This window comes from Chaetura pelagica, unplaced genomic scaffold (assembly GCF_000747805.2).
Source record: "Chaetura pelagica isolate M959 unplaced genomic scaffold, ChaPel_1.0 scaffold189, whole genome shotgun sequence".
NCBI classification, from domain to species: Eukaryota; Metazoa; Chordata; class Aves; order Apodiformes; family Apodidae; genus Chaetura; species Chaetura pelagica.
In genome coordinates, this window is record NW_009970716.1 from 4,180,870 (window position 1) to 4,196,621 (window position 15,752).

Sequence of the window (15,752 nt, forward strand, 5' to 3'; positions counted from 1 at the left end):
CCCCCCCCCCTTTTGTTTTTTTTTTTTTTTTTTTTTTTTTTTTTTTTTTTTTTTTTCACATAAATGTAAGAATATTTATTGAGGAAAAAACAGATGCTCTGCCCTCTGCTGTTTCTGTCTGTCTTCCAAAAAATACACTAGCTTTTATGTGAATTCAGAAGACAAATCTATGCACGTACACTATTATTCAGATAAACTAGTCCACACGGTTACTCAGTTGTCAGCAGTAAAACTGTGTCCTCTGCAATCTATGGCTGAGCACACTTTCTCATAGCAATAGTTGTGTTTTTTGGTTGGTGTTGCTTCACTCACCTCTGGCTCTGTAACTGTAATGGGGCTATCCCTTGCAAATACTTCTGTTGATTCCCTCCAAATGCAGTCTGCAGTCCCTTTGAAGCTGTAATTGTGACATTTTGGCCTAATCACTTGTGTTGTGTTGTTGAAAATCTGACGGCTGTTTGAAGTAGCAATTTTGATTTTCAGTGCAGCGTCGACTCGATCCACTACAGTATAAGTACCTATACTTCCATCATCAAATCCAATAATAATATTTAAATGTCTCTGTGAGAGTGCAAGAAAAGTGGGAGTTTTATAAAGAGAACAGGCACCGATGTTTTTGCCATCTGCTAGCCTCATGACTATTAAACTAGAGACGGCACCATTGTCATCGTCTTCTTCACTGCGAAAACAGATGTACACAAGATAGCGGCCATCCCGAGAGAGCCTCTGCCGCCAGATGACACCTGGAGCATGAACCACACGAAGTTTTCCACTGTATAAATCAAGCACATTAATGTTCTCATCACCACAGGTTATAATTCCTAGCTTTCCATTTGGGGATATTTCAAAGTCTTCCAAATTTTTAAAGAAATTGGTAGGCAATTGTACGCGTCTGCAGATGACTTCCTCTGTTAGGCTCCAGATGTTCACAGTTTCAGTAGACGTTATAAATACTATAATTTCTGGGCAGTCTGGTATCAGCTTAATATCCACAATGCTTGCACCATCATCACAGCAAAACTTCTTTGTTATACTGCCTGTCCAGAGACTCACTGCCAACACTTTATTCTTTGCCATTCCGACTACGAATGTATTTGCAATTGTTATAAATGCATTCTGTAAGGCAACTAAAATATTGCAGACTCGATGTCCTGTAGCCAGTCGCCAAACTCTGGATGCATTTTGCTCACAGAGAGAGACTACAAACTGATCGTTGTGAGTAATCATAAGCTCTGAGATTTTTTGTCCATTAATGCGAAAGATATTTTCGCCACTAACAGTGTGCCATACGTACTGGCTGCATTTATCATCAGATGTAACCATTATCTCTCCAGAAGAGGTCAGCACACAGTTTTCAACAATTCCTTCGTGCTTGAACACAGCTTCAATAAACCCAGTGCTGAAGTTCCACTTATGGACAGAATCTGATCCATCCAATGTGTATATTAATTCACCTCTAGCTGGCAACACCAGTCTTTGGATAGGCTTGCCAGATTTGTCAATGTTAGACATAGCAGTTATGATGTCTATATCCCAAATAGAAAGGACACCACTGGTGGATAAGGATAGCAGCATGTTATGATGATTTGATTTAATTAGCCTGACTATAGTTCCTGAGATTTCCTGTAAGCTTGCCATACACTGTCCCGTATCTCTTCTCCAAACAAAAATGGCTGAGGTATTTTCCATTGAAGCAATTATACAGTTGCCATTTTTGGACAACACGGCAGATATAAAGCGCTCATTGTGTTTAGCTCTAAACTTTTCAGCCACCTTCCACACATGAGTGTCAAGAAGTTCAATGCTGAGAGCCTTACAAATCAAAATTGCACTTTGGTCTTCAGAAAGCTCTATGCTGACAAATTCACTGTCTTCTCTTCTGCAGTCAAAGTCATCTGTAAGCTGGGGATTTGCAATTTCTTCTGTACTCCAAACAGAGAGGCTACCCTCATTGTCCACCATCACCATTTCTTGGGCTGTATCCAGAATAAGAAGGAATTTCACAAATCCACTGGAAAATTCAGAGGTCACGGTGGCCAGCTTCTCTCCACTGCCCAAGTGAAAAATGGTCGTGGTGTTCAAATACTGTCCACAGAATGCATAAGCTCCATCTAGAGAACACTGCACACAGGTCACTTCGTACCAGCAGTGGAAGTGATAGAGAGGCCAACCGTAAAGCAGATCTATCACAGTAACATCTTTGCTGGCCTCCAGCCAAGCAAGTGCATGGTTGACTGATAACGTAAATCCATTTATAAAACTGGAGGCCCCCCCAATTCCACAATGTTTTGACCCCTTAATTTCCACCTCAGACAGAAGACAGGAATTTATGTTATCGTATATCAAAAGAGTGTTTTTTGTTGTAGCCACTACAAGATACTTTTCATCACTAGAAAGCTTCATCCCTAAAATAACAGATGGAGCTGTTGTAATCTGCCTTAGTAACTGGCGGGTCTCTACATCCCAAGTGCTGATGGAGCCATTTTCTAAAGCAGCAATAATTGTGCTGGGGTTAAAGGTGGGCAAAATCTCAGTGACATGCATGCAGCTGGATGACAGCGGCAGGCGCTCAGGGCTGTAAGTCACATCCATGGAGGAATGCAAAGGGACAATAGAGCAGTATTTGGGTCCATCCTTGTCACATTCTAAGAGGAGATGCCTAAGTTTGGGCAATGAACTCACTACGGGGAGAAGCCTCTGCTGCAGTTCAGCAGAGAGTGAACCTGGGTATCTTACTACTTTGAACTTTATACTGTGGAGGGTACTGGCCAGAAATTTCAGCTCCTTTTCTTGCGAATAGGTGTAAGCCAGTTCTATGTCAGAAAGTGCTTTATCAAACTGCCCTATTCTAATCATGGTGTACAGCCAGCTGAAGTTCATAATGACTCCATACAGAAGATCATCTGTTCTTCCACATTTTGTCAAATGATGAATAAGCTCCGTCATTTTTCTGTGATTGATAAAAAATATATCAGGTTCTAATGGATTACACTGAAAAACCCATGGCTGATCAGGTGCCTGCCTGTCAAAAGCAGTCTGATCCATGCAGTGCTTTTCATCCTCATTCAGGCCTCTGCTGTCAAGGTCAGGACAACCATTCAGGTATTGGTCATTGCTGTAAAAAGGTTTTCTTCGTCCACCTGACCAAACACCAAGGAAATACTCTGCCATGACTGTGTGCATTTCACGTAAATCATCTTCATTGTGCAAGTACAATTTCTGGGCAATTAGCTGCAAGTGCCTATTTGCCCAAAGAAGCAGCGTTACATTTTTCACATGTCGCTCTATCAGGTACCCCTGTAAGCCCTCCTTAAGCCTTGCAATGTATATGTATGGAATTCTCAGTGGGTTACTTTCTCTGACACTCTCACTCAGTTCATACATTACACTGTTGTCAAGGGCTAAAATATCTTCAAGTTCCATTTCACTCAGGCCAGATTTGGACATGGTGATGTAGCCAAGTGCTCTAGACAGTAGTCTTGATCCACATTTGCTTTCCAGTGACCAAAACAACTGCTCTATGCTTTCATGGACAGTGACACAGAGGGAGGACTCATCCACATCTTTGTGAGATCTCCAGTTCCTGACCTCTCTGAAGGTTAAGTTCACAAACATGGGCAGTGTGCACTTGGAGAATGCTTCATTGACATAGATTTGTTGCCCTGATGTTACTTTTCTTTTAACTCGCAGCAGCTGATGTTTCAGTACTTGGCTACACATCTTTCTGTCCCTTGCAGTCAATTCAATGTAGTTATCTTCTTCACGAATAAGGCACCTCAGTTTTTGCAGAATCCCATGCTTGTTTGGCAGTGTTGACAAAACGATCCGTACTGAACGGGGAAGGTGGATGGGAAGCCACCAAAGCTTCCTACCATCATCACTATCTGTTAGCTGTTCTAGGGCATCGAGTATTATCACCAGTGGCCTGTGGAATGAAGACTCATTCAAGAGATTGATGAACAAGTCCCGGAGGTCATGAATCTTTTTTGGGTAACTTTGTATGAGGCAACGGTAGTTGACTGCTAATTGTTCACAAATGCTTTGAAGTATATTCTTCAGATCTGTACTTGTTTCTGTGGATCCCAAAAATCTTATAACTACCACAGGCTCAGAATCTGGTCCCATCTCTTCTTGCAACCACGAATAGGACTAGAATATAGAGCATAATTTAGTTAATATCTAAATAAAGAACAGTATCAGAGTTTATACATAGTGATTGCCTATATAAAATGAAACATTTTAAAATGTTACTTGTTGAATGGAAATGCTTTCACTGGCAGAGTTCAAGGCTGGTTTGATTTATGTACACTGAATGAAATTCATATGTCATCTTTGTTTAGCACAGGTATTATCCCAAAACACTAGGACCCAGATCCACAAAAAAGGCTTATGTCTAAGGGGACATGAGTAGAATGAGTAGAATGTAGCCCATAAATCCCAGGGTACTCTTTGCAAAATGTGTCTCACCTCTGAAAGTCAGTAGGTAGATTCTCTTATTAATGAGTTCCCGAGACACTAAGCAATGTTATCCTTGGCCAGGAAGACTAGCTTGCCACCTAGACTTGTTTAACAGTGATTCCCAGCTGAGTAGAAATGTAAGCCTCAATGGCTTTGGAGGATAGGGATCAGAGTGCAGATTGCCCTTTGCTAGCAGGTTACCTATTATTTTTGCCTAGGATTTTTGCTCTTAAACACTGCTGCAAGGGGTGGTTTTTTGGTTAGCATACTTTATGTAAATGAGGAATGTGGCTTTAAATCCTCTCAGTCCATGCAGACTAATGCACGTTGTTCTCTTACTTGCTAAGTCTTTCATCTCACTTTATTTTATGACAGAATATTTTAAAAGAAAAGCATAACCAGAGTCTCTAGATTAACTTACGTACTCAGATGTGAAATGAGATCCTGAGTTGCAAATCCCAATTTCATATATGCAACTAATGTGTATCTACAGGAAATCACATTTGGGAAAGATATGGGATTTTTAACATTACTGTTCCCTTAATTTCCTTCTGGCTGATACAGCTGTTTCCCAGTACAAAACAGCCACCAGGGAACTTAAAGTTATGACTTCTAGCTGAAGAATTAGGCTTAGAAATACCAGCCTGGTCTTTTTCTGCATCTGGTCCTGCCGTGCACAAAGTGTTTCTCTCATCTCCATCTAGAACTCAGCTCAATTACTTACACAGCATGTATCAGATAAATGAGTATAGATATTGTTGCAGGTTATTATAGATAGGTTTGTAACAAGTGCATCAGACTAATTCTGGAATAACTTTTGAGGAGAAATCAAGAAGGTGTGACTTGGAAAGACCTGTTGTATATGAGAATAAGACTAAAGCCAGTATACAATGTTTAGATGTTTCCACATTTAGAGGACCTCAGGGGAACAAAAGAGAATGAGATCCATCTAAAATATATATTTTTAATTAAAAAATATATTGATTCCTATTAGGTTTTTAAGAGCTCTTCTAAAGTATTCTTGTTTTGGCTAAGCACATGATACAGACATTACTACTCAAAGATAAGTCTTTTTCTGAATACATGGACAATAATTTGTAGGCTATACTTTTTATTATTTTTGTTTTATATATTGAGGGCCCATACTGGGTCTGTTGACAAAAGGAAGAATGAAAACTGACTTGGCCCTTGCTCACTAATACTCCTAACATCACCATAGTATGTAAAGTATTTATTTACCTTCTTCGCCACTTCAGCTAATAAAAGAGTCTTTCCTGTGCATGGTCCTCCGTATATGATAAGAGGGTTAATGTGTCCTGTTTTGCTAGGTAGAATGTACTTGTGAACTATGTTTAATGCCTCACATCTGTATTCATAAAAAGTGGAGTATGTTTTACATAGCGATGAATGTTGAAGAACTTCATCGTACAGCAAGTCTGTCTCAGTGTCAAAATTCTGCTGCACTGTTGCTTGGATGATATCAATCATGTCTTCATAGAACTGTTTACCAAGTCCTTCAATGTAATGGTTCTCCACTTCTTGGGAGTAGCCCAGTTTCATGTCACAGTGAGTGACAGATGTGTACACTCTCAGATTGGATGATGCGACGATGGTAGGAATGAATTCATCCCTGAGCTTGATCAGTTTCTCATGGGCTTCAGGATCTCGTAGATACTTCCCGGCTGTGTGTACCACATCCATGTATTTTCCCATCTCTGGAATTTTAACAAAACGCTCAATGTTGGCAATTTTCCGAATGTAGCAAACACACTTCTTTAGGAAAGCTGGTGTTTGTTTACCCAAGGCAAAATCAAGTTCATCTTCAATAGCTAGAAGATGAAAAGAGAACACAGAGTCTCTGTTATCTTTTTTTATAAACAGTTCAAGAACATCCCTCACCCACAACATGCAGACTCTTGAATGAATGTATCTGTTTTCTGTAAAAAACAGGAAAAGCACAGAAAAATCTCTGGGTGCTTTTGTGCGAGTTTTGCTCTTAAGCAAGCACAACGAACATTTTTTTTTTTTCTCTCCAATGATATGAGAAATGCCAACAGAAATGCATTTTCATGTTTGTGAAAAGGGTGAAAGAAAAGATAATAAATGAATATATAGAAATATTTAGTCTGAACTTTACCAGAGGAAAGATATCTCTTTGCTTGGCTGTGTTTCATTTTTCCTTTCTCATACAGCAATTTCACAGCAGTCTTAAAAATCTTCTTAATCTCTTCTGATATATCTTGCCACTTGTTCTCATTCATAGAGTTTGAAGAAGATTCCATCTTTGAAAAATACCCATAGTTAAACAGTAGTTGTAATACACACATCTACAAGTTCAAAAAGTAAAAGTCTAATATTCAAGGTCAAAAATACCATGGTAATGGAGAAATATATACACTAAAAATAAATAAATAAATAAGAGTTCAACATTTTATATTGCAGATAATCTATTTTTGAATTACAAAATTTAGCTATTTTGACTATTTTTTTAGTTCCTACTTTAGGCAGCTAGTACAAAATGATGCCTGAAATAATGGAAATAAGGTAGCATTAACACAGCTAAAATTACGGCTCCTTTCATGAGAAGTAATACTAGCAGTAATAATAATAATCATCATCATCTTTGATCTCAAAATAGAAAATGAGGTTCCTTGTACCAATAATAAAGCACCTCATATTAGCTACTAGATTTGAAAAAGACAGGGCTATATCTGACATCACTTTCATTCATTCATTGCTATAGTAAGAGTAATCTCACCATCATCAGAGAGGGACTCTAATATAAATTCTCTAATCCTTTCAGATGGTATCTCACAGATGCCATGATGGAAGTTTCTCTAAGGCACTTTTGTGCCATCACTGCTGCATTACTTACTGCAGGTGAAGTGTTTAAAGGATTTCCAGTTTTTCTGGATGGTGTCATAGGGAAAAAAAAACAGCCTCCAGGACAAGCTCCCTAGCAACTGTTTCTTGACATGTTCAGAGTTGTGTCTCTTTTATTACTTTCTGTAAGTTTATGAGATGTATTAGGTTTAAGTTACAAACAGCTTTTTACTTCCTCCTATGTTTTAGTAGTTTGAAGAAAGTAACAGTTTTAATACAAAAAAGCCAAGCTTTATTCAAAGGCATACTGTGGGCATTCACAAAGCAATGCAAAATTAAAAAACTTGCTTTCCTCCTTGTGATGTTCCTCCTTGTGATTTTGTGAGTACAAAAAATAGATCAGAATTATCCACATTATACTTTTCCCTTGTCTATGTTTTTAATGTTTTCAATGCTTTTTTAATGAAACAGAGAAACCATTCTGTAACACAGTGAGTGAATGCAGTATAATAATTTAATTTAATTTTCTTGTATAAGAGATCATGCACTCAAAATGTCATGAATACTGTGTTAAGGATGTGATTTTTTTTGTACACTGAAATCTGAGCCTTGGGTAATATACAAATGCCTGCTTTAAAAATTGTAACTGACAGTGTTTAAAAATCTTCTTTTAGTATAGTTCTTAATTTAGAAGTAGGGTATCTGACTTGGGACAGCCCTAAGCACTTATTTGACTCTTTAAGAGCATTCTTGTATGGTGATAGCAAGCCAAATGTGTATTTCCTCTGCAAATCCCGTTCATTGAAATCTAGCAAAGGCATAATAGCAGGGCAGAAGAGCCTAAGCTATCTCTAGTCCCACATCAGGGAAGGGAAGAGGAATGTGTACAACTGTTCCACTAACCACAAACAGTCATGAATGACTATAATCCACTGGCTTGAGGTGTTACCAGAGAGCATTATCAATGCAGGAGTCATAACCCGATGTGTTCCTTGGTGGTTTGCAACTGCTCCTTTCACCATGTATGGGAAAGGTGCATCACAGCACCAGTTGCTAAAGTGCCAACAAAAATTTAGGAGCTAATTCAGAGGCAGCAGCAAGTGCCTAGCCCTGGGGACCACCCACCACTGTACCTGACAGCGAAGAATTTTGTAAGGATGTGACTATGACTTACTGTATTCTGGTAGTTCTTCAGCATTTCAGATTTTGGTCTGAGGTAATATGCTGGTGGCACTGCATTCTCATCCCTGCAGTACCACTCTTCTAAAATCCTTGTCTCTAGCTTCGCCTCTACAGCAGCATCCAGGATCATTTCAAATTCTGCTGACTCAACTTCCCCTGGTATTCGGATGTTCCCATACTTCTCTCCCAATAGGCCCTGTGTATTTGCAGGGAATTAGGGATTGAATTATTCTTTTTAGTTATGCAAAAACTCTCCTCATGATCTGAATTTAATAAAAAACAGTGTGGTAATAGTTTAATGACTTCGAAATTACTAGGAAGGGACACAGATACAGTGTAAGATGAATTGCTGTTGAGGCTACTGTACTGAGCTGCATCCTACAATGGGGACTTGGTAAAATGGCAAGTAGATTCATTGTCTTTCTTAATATTAACTGCTAATAAAAATACACAGGCATTCAAAAGAAGAAATTAAAAAAAATACCCAACATATTTTCTTGGCATAGTACTGACTTGTGTATTTTTGATTCCCATTAGTCACAGGTTGGCATTCATCTGACATACAAAAGCTAATGTAGAAATCTTTTTCTCTGGACTCAGGATAAGGATGCATCTCTGGATTCTTTACTTCTTGGATTTATTCTTAGTTTTCACAGTAATGTAACAAAAGATTTTATGTTCTATTTGATGAAATTCCATATTATGTTAAGCATAGCTCATATTGGTATTATTATAATGTGGCTTATACTAGTAATACCACCAATCAATGTTGCAGAACCACAAACAGCAGCTTGTGTCTCATACTACCTTGTTGCAAAAATGTTCAATGTCTTGCCCCGGTAGCTGTCCACTGAATGAACAAGGGAAAACAGTTTTGATCAAATAACAAATAGAAATTTTGGTACTTAAATGCACATATTTGGTATGCAGGCAACGGACTGTGGAAGTCAATTCTTGCACTGGGCCCAGGAGATTTTTCACCTTCAAAACTGAGGATTAAATTATTGGTTATGAAGCTTTGAATATTTTTTTTAAAAAAAATATTTCCACAGTTTGCTGTCCATAACTATTTTATTTTAAAAGCATTGGGAAAACCTTTATAGAAGATAGAGTTGCAGGACATTCCTGCATTATTTCAACAAAATTTTTCAAATTTGTGATCATCAGCTTAATTCTGCATTCAAATCTTAGTCCATAGAAATGAGTGAGAACTCTTACTTCCTTTGAAGTAGGAGGTTTTATTTCTTTCCTCATTTAAATGTATTCATTAAAGATTCTGAGTTAATGAGAAGTTCTTAATGTGGAGAGGAAGCAACAGTATCAGCATCTTGATTTGAATCAGAAAGATCTCTTAGTAAAGTAATGCTAATGCAAATACAGTAGTACCTTAAAAATGTAAATGACTTTGTTTGTAAATAATAAAAATCTAAATATTCATTACTTTAAAAGCACTCATCATAATGAGAAGCTGTTTGAACCTTTTCTAGCTGTAACTAAACTCTTAAAATCAAGAATCCTGCTTCACTTGATTATAAAAGCTTGAGGTTGCAGACCTCTTTTCTGAACCCAGTTTTGTTGGCAGAGGGTGCCCAAGCAGCTCACCATGCTGGATGCTGCACCCTCAGAGCAGAAACATCAGGGCAGTGCACACGAACGCTTCCAAACCTCTTTCAGGCAAAACCACCTCAGTTTTGACCTCAGCTCAGAGCATACTTCACATTGTGTAAACTAACCTAGCTGATTTTTGCCTGGAGCAGATTATGAAGAGCTCACAGGAACTACAGTGCTGGCTCTGATGAAGAGCAGTTGGCATCCTACAGCAGAGGAGTAGTGACAAAGAGCTGAAGAACAGAAGCAAGCTGATGTCTGTCCACTGCTTAAGAGAAATGAAGGAATTGTGATAGTTCCTATAGTCCAGGCTTCAGTTTCTGACAAGTTCTAGCACCCAAGTCCTTCAAGAAGCTGCTTCAAGAGAGAGACATTAGGGGAAGACGGGATTGCCTGGCTGCCCATTCACATCTCCCAGTAGCTTCATTTAGGGTGCACATCAAGGAGATAGAAGAAAGGAACAAATATTTTCAGTAACTAGAATTAATAGTAATTTTAATGAAATAACTCAGTATTTTTTTTACATTATTTTTAGTATGTGATCATTTTAACTAGTAGCTCCCTTCACAGAGCTATGTTGCTTCACATAATGAGACAACTAAGCAAAATGTCTACATTTTTACTGTTCTGATCTATTTATAGTGTCCTATAATTTTGGAACTCTGGAGCTATACAGGTTAAACAAAGTATTTTTTTCCTTCTTTATTCAAGTGAGGTTAGTAGCTCCTAGTATGCTGAACTGCAAGCCCTTGCACATTCAGATTGATGTAGAAATCTTACAAATTTCTCTCAGAAGAGCATTACTACTTAAGAGTCATTAGGTTACACTTTTTCTGAATTTAAGTCCAGTGGATTCAACAGACAGTTGCCCAAGTGAAAATCAATAGCTGGGCCCTTTATTAACTACTAAAATGTCAATATTAAAATGTCTGGTTTTAATGTGCTGCATTTAATAAACTAAATTTGTTTTGGAATTATTCTGTGTATTTTTCTGCTTCTCTGGTAATTTGTGCTGTTCTCTCTCCACTGTACTATAGGTAGATAACAGAAAACAGTACTTAAAAATGAAAAGATGGACTTTTTTTCTTCTCTCTTACCTGTCATTGCAACAGACATGCAAATAATCCCATATTAGGGATCATCCTCCTAGTTTAACACAAATAGAAGGAACTCTGATGTGATCAGAATACTAGAATCACTTTGTATGACTGTATCATCATGACTGAGCTTTTAAATAAAATGGAGGTCTATGCAAGTACTATTTGAAAGCCTTTACAGTTTTTCAAATCAGATGTTAAACGGTAGAGGACAGACATTTATCATGGTGTACCGTGGTGCCATAGATGGTATTGCTAATATTTTGCTAGAAGGCTAGCAAAATATTTGGGATGATGGCAGTGAGCATCCATAAAGCCTAATAAATAACAAAATAAGCCTTGTATAATTTTGCTTAGAGGTATTTCTCCTCTTCTTGTGATTTATGGAAAAGTTTTAAACTTAGAAGATGAGACATGCATAGTGCTAGGAAAAAAAGAAATGAAGAAATGTGGAGGAAAATGAAGTCTGAGTGAATGTACTTTGCACTGCAAGGTGAAAACTGATTCTAGCTTGTTATCATTGACATATAGTGTTTAGGAGAGCCTGAAAATAATAGCTGTACCAAGAAGGGAACACATCAGTTGAACATCATGTAAGGATCTAAATATGCTAAAATATATAGTTTTAGAACTTAAAAAGTGGACCATGGCAAAAAGGAAGCTATAGGAGCCAGCACCTCACTGCCATATTTTTTTTTTCCTTGAGAACTGCTCAGGGAAAAGCAGGCAACATGGTGCTGACCAGTCTTCTATAACTGTGCCCACAGCACACCAGCAAACTATTGTAGGGATTGTAGGCTATTGTAGGCTCAGAGTACATCTCTGAAACTCGGCTGTGTTTAATGCAGGAATACTGCTTCATGTGGCTGGTATGAGGAAGAACTCCATGTTCTGGTCAAAATGAAGGCATTTCTGCAATGAGAGCAAAGTTAAGGAACAGCTGAAGAGAGATTCTGAGGACATCTGTGCCACCTATTTGGTTAATATGTGCATTAAGAAAGGCAATTAAATTACTCAGTGTCTTTGATATTCTAATATAGCAGAACTGACAAGTAAACAAAATGAAACTGAAATAGGAACAGGATAGTGAATAAAAAGAACAGCACTGGAATGAAGAAGAGAATTGACGTCAGATGCAGAACCAGCAAAACATAAATATTGTGCTGAGCAAGTCTGTCATTTAGAGTGGGGAAATCCCAGGTATTGCACTGCAGCTGTGTTCCTCTTTGTGCCCCAACAGAAGTTAGCTCAGGTTCTGATATTAGTACCTGACCCTGTCTAACAGGGAAGCTGGAAACATACCTTTTCTGGAAATGGAAAGGAGATCAATCTTGTCATTCAGAGGAGGGCATGGTGGCGAAACCTCCCCTGCTTTGTAAAATAATCACAACACTCACCCAAGTAGGGAGAAATTGTGAAAGGGTTTGAAATCCAGTCCTGAGCCTCACAGGTGGAGGCTGGCTGATGGAGAAAAGCTCCTCCTACTGTTGCTCTTTGATGTGCCCCACTGAGCGTCCTATCAGTGTGGGGCACTGGCTTCTGGACACAAACCCTAGGAGTTAGAAACTAGGACTCTCTTGCATCGTTACTGCCCTCTTTGGTACACACCCTCTAAAACAAAAACCGAAAAACCCCCCAAAAAACGGGGCCGTATCTTTGTTTTCTGGGACATATGATCTCTCTAGTATTTATCAGACGTGTTGCTTAGTTTCTAAATTTCCATTTGGGGATGGTATTTAAGTGATAAATGATGAGTCAAGGAGATTAGATCAAGGTAATGTTGGTAAGAAAAGATGAATTAGGCACCTGAGGGATTAACAGAGAGGCATGTTATTCTGTAGTCAAAGTTGCAGCAAACGAGGAGGGGGTTTTTAGGATGGCAGAACTATCCAAATCCTACTGTAAGCACATACACACAGTCTTTTTTGGAAACAGATCAAAATATATTTATGCTTCTCTGTAGCATAAATAAGCTGTTTTTCTCAGTAACATATAGCCATTATGAAGGCATTAGAAAGTGTTAATTAATGAGCATTATCAGAAGCAAAGATTACTGATGGTATAACTGAGATTTTAACACCCCTCCTGACTTCAAGAAAACTGAAACATGATACAAGATTTTACTGTGAACTTCTTTTTGCTGTTTTTTACCTCTTCTTATTGGAAGACCTAAAAATTCCTGGTAAGTGTACAAGCACTAAATACTACCTGTAGGTAATAAGTCACTAGTGACATATTTAGAAGTTCTGTAGCAAATCCCTGTGGCAAACAAATGCAATATAGAACAGAACATCAGGTCATTATACTTCCCTCAACAGAAACACTGTCTTGCACAGTATATGCTCTGCCAATGCACGTCGCCTGGCAATGCAGTGTTTTTCAAGCCATGAGTAGCACTACTATTTTAAATTATTTTTAAGCAGTTTTAAGCATTAAAAGTAATTTCTATGCCATGCAAAATAATTAACAGGAAAAGAAAATATAGTTTGCTCATATTATAATTGCAGTCTCCATAGCATTCTAAGCAAGTATTCTCCAATTCATTATTTTGGAGTTCATGAAAGAAAGAAGCATATGATAATTAGCTGCTGCTTGGCGTGCTAACACAACAGTAATTCCAAAAAAAGCACCCTGCACTGAAAGCATATATTTTAAGAGAAAAGAGGCAGTACCTTCTGGATGCATACCAGTATCACTATGAAGAACACTGACACTGTCTCTTATTTTACTTCATAAATGAGTATTGTTCATTGAAGAGAAAAGGACCTTATGAAATTACACTCTGATTATCTTACAAAAAAACAGACCTGGCTACTGCTAGCTGGATTTAACAATAATCAGACTGAAAAGTGAACTAGTTACTTTGTGAGCAGGTGTTTGTTTCTGGCTCTCTTGGAGAGCTGCAGGATCCCTGAAGTGAATCTGTATTTCAGAAAAGGAAAGGTATATACCTTAGGTGCAAACAATAGCATTAAAACTTCTCTTTGAACTTATCAACTTCCTGCTAAATCCTGTAAAGTATGATCTTTCTTTACACAGAAATAGAATTTCAAGGTTTAGAATCCACCTCTCTCCTCCCCCTCATTTGGCAGCATAGCCAATGTTGGCCTTCTGATCTACAGTTTCATTTGTAGGACAGACCATAACATCTAGCTGATTAAAATACTACCTCAGGAGATGGTTTGTTAAAGCTCTTGAGGTTCAAGAGAAAATAAATCCCATAAATCTCATGCAGCCTATTTCTTCCTCTACACATTATACATAGAATGATGGAAATGTGAGTTCATGCTAATCCTGTTCTCACTAATATGGTAATTTATATTAAATATAATATTAACCTTTCTGGAAGGCAGAACCAAAAATCTATTCATGTCAAGAAAAAGAAATACACTGACTTAGCAGAAAGTATGTATAGTCCTCTGACAATATGCTGAAAATGCAAGCTATTTTAAGATGACATCCAAAACCGACCAGTTTCTATGTTCCATGGAAAAGCTGTGGGATTAATCTTGTAGCTATTTTCAGTGGGTTATGTTTAAAAAATGGGTAAGCATTTTTAGACCCTAGATTTCAGATTTAGAGGATCAGGGATGATTCAGAGAAAAATACATTCCCAGCCCTAAAGCAGATCAAGGAACTCATTCACAATAGCTTAATCATATAATATACCCTGGGCTTGATTCCACTCTGTGTGTATGCGTGTTGTTCAGAGACAAACAACATGGAAAGGGATTTACAGCCTTTGCCTGTTAGTCTGGAGGCTGTGAAGGAATACCAAGGCTCGCTGAGGGGAAAGTTGAATACTACGACTTCAATATTTACTGTTTTGAAGGATTTAAAAAAATAGACAAAGCTCTATTTTGACATTCACAAAGAAAGTCCTTCCTGTTGGCCATATCCATCTAAAACAGGGTAATGTACACAGTCTTACACTTTACTTCAGACTGATGCCAGCAAGTCCTACGGAGCCACCTCGGATACACTGTATAACCCCAAACCCATTTATGCGAGAGGGGGTTCTTATTTATATGGGCTTTGAATCAGATGCAGAGTGAGAAGAAAATTCATAGTTTGATATTTGTTTATTGGAATATAGTTTATTGGGAGAGCTGGGCTGTTTTGTCACTTCTGATTCCAGCTATTTCTCCTCATTCACTTCAATGCTATACATAGAGCTGTTTCCTTGAGGAAAATTAATTCTGAAATGTACCAAGTACGAGTAACTTCTGCTGAATTTCTGAAGAGCACTGGGTGCTTAGCATTCCTCCTAAGCTGGCTGTTTTACTATAGACACATTTGACTGACTGTAGCCTCCCTAACTTAAAATGTGTGGCAATTTTCCTGGGAGACCAAAAGTGAAATGTAGCTCAGGTGTTTCAGAACCTGTACATACTCGGTTTTCACATTAGGAATAAACTCTAAAGTAACACCAGAACTGAAAAGGGAGTAAAAAAGATTCAGCAGAGCTGGAGTAATGTAATTTGGAATTTTCTCTGAGCTGAAATATACTCAGAATTAATTATCAACCATTCGTGCTAAGCAAAGAGAACCAAGTAGCAGTGTACTTCACGGAATGATTAAAGC

General features: G+C 38.1%; 1 protein-coding gene across 1 annotated transcript in view; it reads right to left on the reverse strand.

The window, feature by feature from the left end:
- Positions 1 to 63: 63 nt before the first annotated feature.
- Positions 64 to 15,752, reverse strand: part of NWD2 (NACHT and WD repeat domain containing 2) — a 46,583-nt gene continuing 30,894 nt past the window's right edge. The window contains exons 4-7 of the mRNA XM_010006157.1: positions 8,456 to 8,659; positions 6,596 to 6,740; positions 5,698 to 6,287; positions 64 to 4,149 (exon numbers count right to left, since the gene is read on the reverse strand). Coding sequence (XP_010004459.1) covers positions 214 to 4,149; positions 5,698 to 6,287; positions 6,596 to 6,740; positions 8,456 to 8,659 — 4,875 coding nt within the window. The 3' untranslated portion in view covers positions 64 to 213. The remainder of the gene's footprint in view (positions 4,150 to 5,697; positions 6,288 to 6,595; positions 6,741 to 8,455; positions 8,660 to 15,752) is intronic.